At 41.1% G+C, this 12210-nt stretch overlaps 1 protein-coding gene across 2 annotated transcripts in view; it reads right to left on the reverse strand.

The window, feature by feature from the left end:
* Positions 1 to 1817: 1817 nt before the first annotated feature.
* LOC119173648 (syntaxin) overlaps positions 1818 to 12210 on the reverse strand; it is a 42357-nt gene continuing 31964 nt past the window's right edge. For both annotated transcript variants that reach the window (XM_075889782.1, XM_037424447.2), the window contains exons 10-11: positions 4118 to 4244; positions 1818 to 2225 (exon numbers count right to left, since the gene is read on the reverse strand). In XM_075889782.1, coding sequence (XP_075745897.1) covers positions 4161 to 4244 — 84 coding nt within the window. In that variant the 3' untranslated portion in view covers positions 1818 to 2225; positions 4118 to 4160. The remainder of the gene's footprint in view (positions 2226 to 4117; positions 4245 to 12210) is intronic.

Genomic DNA, 12210 nt, shown 5'->3' on the forward strand with positions numbered 1-12210 from the left:
CTAGTGGTTAGTTCACTAAATATTATGGCTAGGTGGCATTAGCCACCGCCCGATTTAAAGGGTACAGCCATATTAATCCATCCATCCAACGCAGCCTGCAATCGACCCAGTTCTCAAACTCTTCTGATTCTCAGAACGCAAGAGCAACCTACGAGTGTCTTGGACTCCTAATTCTCAAACTCTCTAATGAAGATTCAGTGAGCCGGCACCGACCCTTTCAGCCTGTTCTTCGAGGCCATTGACTATGAAATAAGCCTTTGTTGTCCCAAAACAGTGTGAAAAATTCTTTTGTCTTTCCTGTCAATTATATTACAAAATTTTGTCAGCAATTTTTCCCTTCATTTCTTTTAACACATGTCAACTGTAACACTTATTGTGGAAGGCCAGAATTGCAACTTGCAGACACCTTGTGCAAAAGATCCTAATAAACTGAAATAATGCCGCGATGCCTGCACTTGTATCCTCTATGAAATGCACTTGTTCATACTGAGACTGAAAGGTGTCCCGGGGTACACTCAACGATGGGCTTAGAAACATACCTTTAATAGTCAAGTTTCCTGGCACTGCTGTCTGAAATAGCCATTGTAAACGAGTCATAGTGATGCTGGTTCAGCTGTCAATGAACGTCTGATGAAGTAGAAAGAGATGACACCCAGTGCATATAGGCATAGCAGACAGCTAGGTGCCAAAAAATTTTAGTCTGTGCACACAGATACACACGTATGCCCACACAAAGGAGGGTCTGGCCCCCTCCCAATCTCCCTGAAAGAACAAATACTGGCTTTTTGCCAGGATATCCGGCTTTGTCTATTTGTATGTGAATGCATGTGAGCAAGGCTGTTTTGTGGTGCAGCTATGAACGTTCTACATCAATCCCCACAAATCGATGTGCTCGCAGATGTGAATCGCTGACATGTTAAAGCCTCCGCATTAATTTAATGTAAAATAGTTGTTACAAGTATACCTTGTTACTGAAAGACCAACTGAAACAGCGAGCATCACCACAATTGGTAAAAAATATAACTGATCAATAAGTACAATATATTCAAGTATAGCTTGTTGCTATCTACAAGCAAGCCCCTAGGAAAGGTGCCCACCACCCCTCCCACAAAATTTTGGTGCAAGAGAGAAGGGGGTCTTCGAAAATAAATAATGCAATAGGTGCTTTTCCTTTATGTAGTCAAGGCCAGGGACATAGGCAGAAATTTTTGGGGGGGAGGAGGGGGCCTTTTTGATTTTAGGTAGGGGCACCCCTTTGAAATGATAATTTTTCACTCTGTATGTCATGGCGAAAACAATATCTGGGAGGGGGGCACAGCCCAGGTGTGCTACTCCCTGGCTTTGCCAATGGGCCTTCTGCAAATGCCCCACTCCGCCCCCCCACCCCAAAAATTCCTGGCTACTAGCCTGTCTACAATAAAGTTCTTCAGAACAATAAAGTTCTTCATACTATACAAGCCTGCCTACAATACATCGTTAACGATGGCCTAATAAATGCCAATGTGGCTGTTGTCTTCCCTGACATGTGAAACAAGACATTATTTTTCTTCGCAATCGTTTTCGTGTTGTCTCTACAGCGAGAGGTTTAGAGATGCGGTACCCTCGCTTTTTTTCTCATTATTCTGCCTACAGTGCAGTGCTTACATAGGTGTTGTAATTACAAGTGTGTTCGCTGCACATAATTTGTACAGCAACAGACAGGTACCTTAGTCTTTTATAGCTTTTGGGCAATTACAGTTCAGTTTGTAAACTGCCTATACATTATGCATTACTTTATACAGTTGCTCTATGTAAAATCAGACATATGAAATGCAATGTTGTGGTGCTCATTATGCAAAGTTTATTCTCTTGTCACTACACCTATACAGTACAAACATCTCTGTACACAACGGACCTGTAACACATATATATGTATAATATATACACACTTAGCATAGGTATAAGCTCTCTCCAGCCACGCTAGGAGCAACTGTTGTGCACAACATTCAAGGGCCTAGGAGAAGACAACAGTGGTACTTGGCAAATCAATGACACGCAGCCTTTTTTTTTTTTTCTTTCCTTTGGTCCACGACTCATTCCCAACGAGAGGAACTGGGCACTCGAAGACATCAAGGTGCGCTTGGCCGTGAAGCCCCCCATTGATCACGCAACGACATTAGCTGGCTGTAAGAGTGGAGAAAACTTGCAGCTCGACTTTGAGAATGTGCAGCATCTACGCTTGGCATCTGAAAACGAGATTGAAAAATAGATTGCAATAAAAAGCACATAATACGACAAATTTTGATTGAACGTTACTTGGCAGAATTATAAGATGCGAGGTGTACTACCTGGTTGAACAAGTCGCTGCTTCTAATAATGAATTCTCGAAACAAATACAAACAAAATAACGTACGGTTGGATTTGCAACATCTCGTACTTCATATATAATTTTTTTTTTAATCAGATCCATATTTGCACCCTCTCAGCATGCCGAACGTGTTGCCAAAAGTGAGTTCGTACCTTACCCCGCTAAGAAGAACATCGCAAAATGCAAAGCTCTTAAGAATATTATTGGTCAACATGATGTTGAAAGATATCATAACCAGTCCACTTTCACCAAGCTAACCCCTCCACTAAGGTACAGAACTTATAAAATATGCATATACCCACTCTGATGAAACAAAATAAAGACCATACACACAATCACCAGAATAAGCCAAAGCTAATTAATATGCCTTACTTTTTTTACTTTTTTAATACTCTTTTTTTAATGAACTGTGAATAAGGTTGATGCATATCTTAAAGGGGTCGTGAAACGTTTTGTGAAAACTTCCAACCAAGTTTGCATTCAGAATCCAGGCCATCCATTCAGGACTATGCCTTGACTCGTTTCAATGTCTGGGTTGAACAGCTATAAAAGCAAAATTTTGATTCCCCTCTCAGGTTCAGCTCAACTGTACAGCTGACGTCACTAAGTCAGCCCATGAAAAGCTTCTGTCCTCGACAAAACATGAAGACACAGCAATGTCTGCCGAGTCATAGTTGACCGAGGTTCATAGCATCATACCGATTCTATTGTATAAACCATTCGTTTGTAGGTAATTTAATACAACCACAACAGTGGAAGGTGTAGCACCAAAAATTTGCTATTAAGCATTTTGGATTCTCCTTTATATTTCTTTTATCCCAAAAATCACCTCCCAATCTCACTTTTTTCATCTCCTTCCCTTCTCTTTCCTCTCTCATCTTTATACTCCCCTTTTCTATTCCCCCAGCTTTGGGGAACCAAGCGGGCCTGTGCCTGGTCAGCGCCTCCTCTATTTTATCAATGCCAGCCAGATGCACCAAATCTCGCTGTTCACCACCCCTGCCTCCAATCCTTTCCTGCTCTCGCCCATCACCTAGCCTTCGTGAGTGCTTTGTGATAATGGGGGAGAGAAACCATCAAGCAGTGCCTCACGACAGAATTCATATCAAGTAATTTTTTGTTCAGTTGCATACAGATCTGTGGGGCAGCGTCTTGCATTCCTCGTGTTCACAATGTTGGCGGTCGTGCTGGCTCTGCAAGAGACACAGTATTTTCAGATAGCGCATCTCCGTTCGTGACGCTAATGCGGGTGATCAATGGGGACGCGTCACTGCAACGCTGCTGCATCAAGGGCGCTGGGAGGTGGCAGTGGCATTGCTTCGAACCACAAAGAAGGAGCACGAAGGAACAAATCTACAAATCTGACAGACATACAATTTTGGAGAGGGAAACACGTCTGTCGCACTTCCGCAGGAAAGCCCTCAGACGCACGTGTGGCACGAGCAGCCCAACCCCTCATGCGGCGTCACATCACAACCACTCCCTGAACTAAGGCGGAGCACCGGCTCCCATTGAGGAGTGTGCATTTGCACTGGAATTGAATGAAATGAAGGTAGCATCGGCCTGGTTTACCTCCCTGTCTTCTCTCTTGTTCTTCCTTCTCCTCCTCCTCCAAAAACCCCTTTTATTTTTTTTATAAGGTTCACATTCTCCTGAACTTTACATATCTGCTGTAATCGCATCCATGATTTAAAAATGGGCACACGTCTCAACACATTCGTCCACACTAAAACCCAAATGTCTCATTGTGGTCTTCAAACGAAAACTCACCTGACGCCTACTGAACGCCTCCTTGCATGAATAGAACATATGGCTAAGATAAACCGACCCAGCTGCCAATGATGATGACCAGTAAGACAGCAGAGATGGCAATGCATATCAGGATAAGCACTCGTTTCTGAAATCGAAAGAGTGTGATGTTATCAACATTTCTTTTCTATTTTTTGTTTAAGACTACATAGTCGTTCTATTTGACATAAAACATGAAGTCACAAGAATTCCTTTCCCGAATAAGCCCGCAAAATATCTCAAGAACCTCCCCAAAAAGCTCCAGTGAATTTTTTTCAAAGAGCGGTTTAAGCTACGTCACCTGAACGGCCACACTGTCGCATTACATGGCTTGCAATGCATGGGTGCAGACTGTGCAAAACTTCCCAGTGCTATTGGGCCAAAGGTGAGCCATATTCAGCACCGTGGCCATTTCGATCACAAACTGTGATTGGCTACCAGCAAAAACTAAACTTTCAGATTTTTACACACAGATGCTACGCTGTTCACATGATCAATTAAACGCACAAATTAGGCTCTCTGCAATGCTTGACGGTCATGTGGCATGAAGAACATGATTCTAGTTTATGAAATCACTTAAAAAACACATTAAGACTATGTGTGTAAGCACTGGTAGACCAACCAGAAAAAATAAAGAAGGCTACCTTTTTTGAATGTACAAGCTCAGACAATATTCTCATTTAATCAGATATGTGAATTCAGTTTTTAAGGATTACAGCATTGTCATGTACTCAGGCTTATCATTTTGTGTCAGAAAAGCTCCCAAAGGTTATGAGATTAAGTGCAAGATTATTCTTGATGCAATAAAGTTTTTTAGACTTAGCTTTCTATTTCTAATAGTAACTGTTGGGGTTTTAGATTTCAAAACTAAGGTACGATTGGGTACACCATAGTGGAGTTCTCTGGAAATTTTGACATTCCAATGTTCTTTAATGTGCATTTAAATCTAAGCACACTGGACTTTGGCATTTGAGGCTTGCATCTCTGTCTAGGAACAAATGTCACAAGGGAATGATGGTGCAACAGAAAGTGCATGCGCTTGGTTTGAAACAATGTTATTGCATCACTTCTAACGTGGCAGTTCAATGCTGCATTAGAGATGCACATATTTTTCAAACTTTCCTGCCTGATAACAAGTCAACAAACACGAAAGACTGAGTCATGTCCTCATTTGATATGCATAATTTGTTTCAGAAGTGGCCGTTTCCCACCAGGTACAGATGTAACGAATTTATCCCCTGGCGATAATTTCTCAAATGCTTGTTGATCTGAATCAACAATCCTGATAAGATCGCATGTGAGAATCAAATGGCCATCAACATTCAAGAACTTTTACGACTACCGGTGACAATACTGAAATGTGCGAAGAACGCATAAAGAGCTGATCCATACACAACAATTGCCCTTGCTATAATTATACACTTCAAAAGCTCTTTGCTTTGTTAAGCATTAGTTTGCCCACAAAATGAAGGGCTTGCTAACTTACTCTTTGGCTTGCTGTACTACTTAGCCGTCACAACAATTTTACAATATTCTACGTAGTACGTGACAGCTTGTGTAGTGTGAAGTGATAAGATAAAAAAAAGATGATAATAAAGGCAGCTAAAACTGAGAAATACACTAGAACCAAAGAAACATAATCAACATATCATAAGTAATAACAAATAAAAAATAAACAAAGCACTTACGTTTGACATGGCGAGATCGTTAAGTTTGCACAGGCACCTAATCCAACTAAAAAGAAATCCTCAAACAGAAACTTGAAACTACTGAAACACAAACATTTATTTCAAGACACAAAATCTACAGTGCATGCTTATTATTAGCCTCGTGGCAAAAGTATTATCTCATGTACACCAATTTACGAAGTAAACAAATTAAGAAATTCTTACCCTCCAGTAAATGATGTGACTGTACTCATGTAACAGCTCAGCTGCACATCACTCTTACATACAAGCACACCTATCACACAATGCGCTTTATTAAGATGAACAACTTGAGAAGAACGCAATGATATTGCACAATGCCAGTAACATGCACTACCAGAGACATTAAAAATACATACAGGGCAATCAAATCATGACAGCAGCTTGAATAAATGGTAATGAAAGGCTGAATAAGCAGTATTGTTTGCTTTTTAAACAGCACGCCAGAAACAACTACACAAAATAATTTAAAGAGGTTCTCACACAAAAGTTTTGCCCTTGCCTCGTGTTTTTTTTTAGCAATGTGTTGCTGGAGCCCTGTTAGTCATAGCACGGCACATCGTTTGCTACAGTGTGCGACAGATAAATTATAGGCTCCTCATTACCGACCAGACTCAGTTTCGGTTCTATAGAGCTCCAAAATTGTCAAGCTGTCAATTGCGACTATCATTAACTAGTGCGTGCAACTTTCAACCACGTCAGCACACAGAACTGTGGCGTACTTCCGCACGGTCGGCATCAAGAAGTCTTTTGGAACAGGCAATGGGATAGCAGTGTCCCCAAGCACAATAAAATCAACGCGTGCAGTGCAGCCATGGACTCGCAAGCAGCTGCTGGGTAATAGTCTGCTGATGCAACCGCACCAAAAGAAAAATGGCTGCTATGACATCATCATGACTTGTTGCAGTGTGATCTCATGAGAGAAGTAGGGGCGTCACCATATGTCACTTTCGAGTGTGACAATAGCGCGAGGGAGACTATAACTCATGCAAACTTCAAATTAATTTAAGATACCTTCCAAGCTATATTCACTGTTGCTATTTTGCAGATAATATGTGCATGTTTATGGGAATCGATCTCGCAGGTTTTCTTGATTGCAAAATTTTGTGTCAGTACCCTTTTAAAGCCCCTGTGACCAAAATACTTTCACGCGCTACAAGTGTTGAAATCATTCAGTTTGCATTTACTTTGCTTTTAAAAGTATACAGGTGTCGTCAAAACATCAGCTCCAGTGAAATTTTGTGCCCAACAACTTCTCATGTCTACAAACATGCATAGGAGTTAAAACTGTCGCAAAACAGGATAGATACCCTCAGCATCTGATATGCTCCAGTTTAGGTTCATGCAAAACAGAAAACTTCTTAAACGAAAGTTGATGCAACCATAACACCAGCAAGGAAACCGCCTCATAACGCTATAGGCGGAGCTTTCACAGTGTGCAAATATGTGAAGAGCTACTTTCAAACCTTTTATCGACCTTTTTTATTCATTTTTTTTACTTGGACATTTTTTACACCCTACTGATGCTGACGATTTCACTTTTAAGGTCAGATCAATGCAGTTGAAGAGAGGTAGGATGGTCGTAAAGCTTGAACACTTTCAAGGCACTTGTGCCATAGTTAGTTCAATAGAGTATTCATGTAGAAGTGTTATGAACATTTTACTCATGCCCATGTACCACTATGTCACGTAGAAAACAACCAAAGGAAGTTGTGATGCTACTAAACTGGAACCAGTCATGCCAAAACGTATGAGCTGACATGATCACTACATGACCATCATCTCATCCCCTCATGCAAGGTACCCATTGTGTAAAACAAGTGGCAGCGTTAGGATTTTTAATTTCTTTGTTTACGTTCTTGGTTTTCACTGTCGCAATAAATGCATGCCGTTGTTTTACACTGCACAAGATTTATTCTGTATAAAGAGAGTAGTATTGCCCATAACAAAATGCAGCTCCAGCAAATGTACTGAAAAGAGCTATGCATGTATCAATTTTAGGCGCGAGTGAATGAGCAGTTTATATGAAAGAGTCATCTGTACTTGTCTTTCTTTTTTATGCAAGATTTATTTTTCATGCAGCAAGCCTTTTCATGCAACATTCGATATTTCAAATCATCACTACTACAAAAAAGTAATGTCCATATGGCCATATAACGACGACTCAAATAACGTGCAGGTGAGCACGTAAAATAGATAGCCATCGCCACAGAAAACTTCGGTGACCACTAATAGCTCATTCCTATATTTTACAAAAAAGAAATCTTAAGCACACACGAGCAATGCAGTTACTGCAAATAAATTATTCACTAGCTTACAGAGTATGTACAAGCCAATGAAATTTCGAGGTTAATAATCTTGTCATATGCAGTGCCATTGATTCCTTTACAAAGGTTTCATTGCAACAAGATGTGTGAGAGTGAAGGACAATGAAAAGACCCCGAGGCCGCTGTTTGGCACGTGATACAAAAACAGAGGAAGTGGTACAACAGTCTCTGCATCTTCACGCTGCATAGATGCAGAACAAAACAATGTGCATTACTTTATGTGCACAAGTATTGCTGACAAAGTTGTAAAGGAATTGTCAGACAAAAATGTTATCCTAACCCTTTCTGCACTGCACTTGAAATGCCACTGTCATCATGGCTGACATTACGCAACAAAGAGCCAAGAAGTAAAAATTCGATAAAATAAAAAGAGTAGTTTACTATCAAGTAAATCTTGAAAAGGGAACACAGAGATGTACCTTGCCAGTGGCACATGGCTTTCATAATTCACTAATACCCCTGTCACACGTGGCAACTTAAGTGCACTTTGAGCTAGTGTACTTACGCCCACAAAGTGTCATTTTGGCGGTTCGCTGCTACTTGAGAAAGCGAAGTGTACTTTGTAAATAATGACAGTGGCAATTGAAGGGTTTTCAGCGCAATATATATTTGTTACTTTTGCGCCCGTGTCTCATCGTCGGACCACATTGTCTTCGTGGAAGTAGCACCAGTGGCATACGCCATCGTAAACGACTAGAATGACTCGCCTATACATGTGCAAGTGTACCTAGAAGTAAACAACGCGACGGACGCGGCCATTGCAGAGCATGTGCGCTGCATCCCTGTAGTGGACATGGCCGCAAAGTGCACGAGAGTGAGAGTAGCGAGAATGTTTGTTGATTTATGGCTTGTGCTAGTACATAGTAAAATCTCTTATAATGAAAACAATAGTTAAAAAATAGTATGAGCGTCGCTTTAGGCAACAGCGTATTTCTGTGCAAGCCACTGGTACCGAGGCTACACACTTGGTCGCACCGAAGTAAGGTTGGGCAATGCACTTGCCATCAAGTGTACTTTGCAGTGAGTGACACTAAACTTGCTCGTGTGACAGCGGGCAAATGACACTTGCGGCTAAGTGTACTCACTCGAAGTGCACTTAAGTTGCACGTGTGACAGGGGCATAAAACATCATTCAGACATCAGTGGTCACCAAGGAACAGGCCTAGCTCATAGTAAAGAAAAGGTGACAAAACAGAAAATGATAAGTTTCTGATGCTATGCTTATATCAAGCCAATGTAACCTTAAAAGTAGACCCTGAGCCCTTGGGCTTCTATTCTTGAATAGTGCATGTCAGTGCTTGACTATACCGTGTTTAGGCAAACACACGTGCCGCCGTATTTAAAAAACATGATGCAGACTGAAAAACATGGCATTCTCTCATTAGCTAAGTCTTTGTAGACAATAAGTTATTGAAACACACTCACACTCTGCCTTATAGCTAAGCTTCCTTCTACATATACGATCATAATATAAATGACTGAAGTTAGCTAAATCAGAGGAAAAACAAAACGGAAAAGAGAGAGAGGGGGGAGCTTTACCGTGAATTCTCTTTTTGTCTCATGCTGAATTGATGATGTAACAACCCCCATCAATGTAGGCACAGACAGTCTCACACTATAAAAATAAAGGCTCCATAAAATAGAGGCATAGTATGCACGTTGGCAAACGAAAGGCATGCATAAAACATATATACATCTATATATTTGCACAACATTAAAACTATTGCTCATACACAGATTGCTCAAGGCAGCCTACTAATTCATAGCAGGATAAAAGTATTTCTGTCCTTTTCCTTACTTGCCCTCAAACTTTTATCACTGAGGAACACAAGAAAAGGAACAGTACAAGCCAAAGCTGATTTGAAAGACACACACTATTCCGTACTAGACTTGCCGCAAATGACCTTCCAGTCTTTTCGTGTTCTGCAACACGCAACCTTTTCATTACATTCAACAACTTTGAGCCTTGCGGTATTACATAATTTTGTCCTTCTGCAGAGATGAAGCTTGTCAGCTCTGGCAACATGTGCTAGTTTACAGTTGGCATGGATAGCATAACCAATGTTTTTGGCACAGACCGGTACAAAGTTTAAAATTTGACACCCCCGCCCCCATTTTCCAAACTACTAACCGCCATAAAAAAAGTGGTTAGAAGAAACACAATAGCAAGCGTCACTTACATAAATGTCTCTTTCTTCTCAAATTAATCTCATAAAGATATGACAACATCTACCTCGCTGTGGTCATCAACAAATTGCGGAAGTTCCACAAAATGCCCTCAGAATTCCTTAAAACTTGCGAAGATGAGACGACCACCGATTTCCAAATGCGCGCCTTCGTGGTGAAGCCAATCGAGAACAAGTAACTTAATTATCTCATCTTCCCAATTTTGAAGGAACTTACAATGCATTTCTTGAAACACCCACTGTTTTAACATGCGAATGTGTGTACCGACGTTATCCACACAAACATGCAAAATACAGAAACATTAAAATGACTAAACAAAAGTTTTAACAAGGAAGGGAAGAACCACCGACTAGAAATCACAACTACGCGTGCGTTTGTAGCTTCAGTAAACATCTACCACACTAGCTCTGTACAACATAGCTGAATAAAGGAACATCAACGTGTAGGGATAGATGTGCCGTCACTAGTTCCAGTTGTAAATAAACATGCATGTCGTTTTAATACTGCAATGAACACAGGAAAAAAAAAAACGCAGGTGTGGTCTAGACAGCTGAAACCTCGTTCATACGTATCTAATAGGAAGATGATTTGACTAAACCCTAAACAATAGTATGTGATAACTGCTCAGTACAGTTTAGCATCTTTACATGCATTGCAGCTATCTATAAAAAGTAAATACCATGCCACAGTAAATAGTGCTTAAAGTACACCATACGAGGCCTTTTTTAATTTTTTTAACACCAAAGGTCCAAAAATATTCCCGCTCTTTTGCACTACTGAGCAAAAGTGAGCAGTGTAAATGTCTAGGAACATTTCCAAACTATGAGGGGGAACACGCACACCAGCCAACAGCGTTGCGGCAGAGTAAAAAACTGGTGCCATCTCACTGAAATGCGATACTCGGAGCTGCATACAGCCACACTTCTCGAGCTAGTTCCGTGCAGCATGTCAGTGTCGTTGCTCATCCAAAGCCAGTGCCGTTGCTGATCCGGCACTGGCTTTCGGAGTGTTCTTTTCCGAACCCGCTCTACTCCCAACTATATATAGTTGGATGAATGCAGCAAGCTGCTTTCATTTCTGCAAGCTAAGCTTTCTCCAAACCTTCAACAGCGCATTAGCAATCTAGTATAAGCGGGCGGCAGCGAACGGTGGTGCAGAGTAGAATTGAGAGTGCACAATATCCTTGTAACAATACACCGCATGTTTGCTGCTGTGCAGAAACCCGAGAATGCTCATCGTGATAACGTTGAAGGTAAGGTGCGAGGCGCATTTGTAGGAGACCGTCATAAAACCTTTTTTTTTTATGCTCATTCATAAAAGAATCGCGACACAATCAATGCAATTGGAATCACTGATCAAGCGCTGATCGACTAGACGATTGCCCTTTGTCGGCACAAAGAATTCTGAGTCCTTGGCTGAGTCCATTCTCAGCCCAGAAGGCTTTGAAAGGTTTACTACGATTTTCATGGAAGACTAGCCTTAGAGACGAACTTTAATGTCGTATTCTTCTTATTTTGTTGGCTTTCCTCTTTTGATATTTTTTTGTCTTTTCTTTTTTTTTTTTGCGATATCTCTTCTCTATCATATTTTATTCCCCCTAACCCCCTTTCCCAGCGCAGGGTAACCAGCTGTTTTAAGAACTGGCTGAGCTCCCTGTCCTTCTGCTTACTTCTTTCCTCCTCCTCCTCCTCTAAGCAAGAGGCCCCTTTGACTGTAGTGTTCAACCCACTGCGAACAAAGAGATGCAGTTAAAACTATGAGCGAAAAAAAGTGAACACAGTTTGCACTAACCAATGGGCACAGGATAAATCGCTACAGCTTAACTGATCAGAGAACGCATTTGGATCACTGGAGA

The sequence above is a fragment of the Rhipicephalus microplus genome, chromosome 3 (assembly GCF_043290135.1).
Source record: "Rhipicephalus microplus isolate Deutch F79 chromosome 3, USDA_Rmic, whole genome shotgun sequence".
Classification (NCBI taxonomy): Eukaryota; Metazoa; Arthropoda; class Arachnida; order Ixodida; family Ixodidae; genus Rhipicephalus; species Rhipicephalus microplus.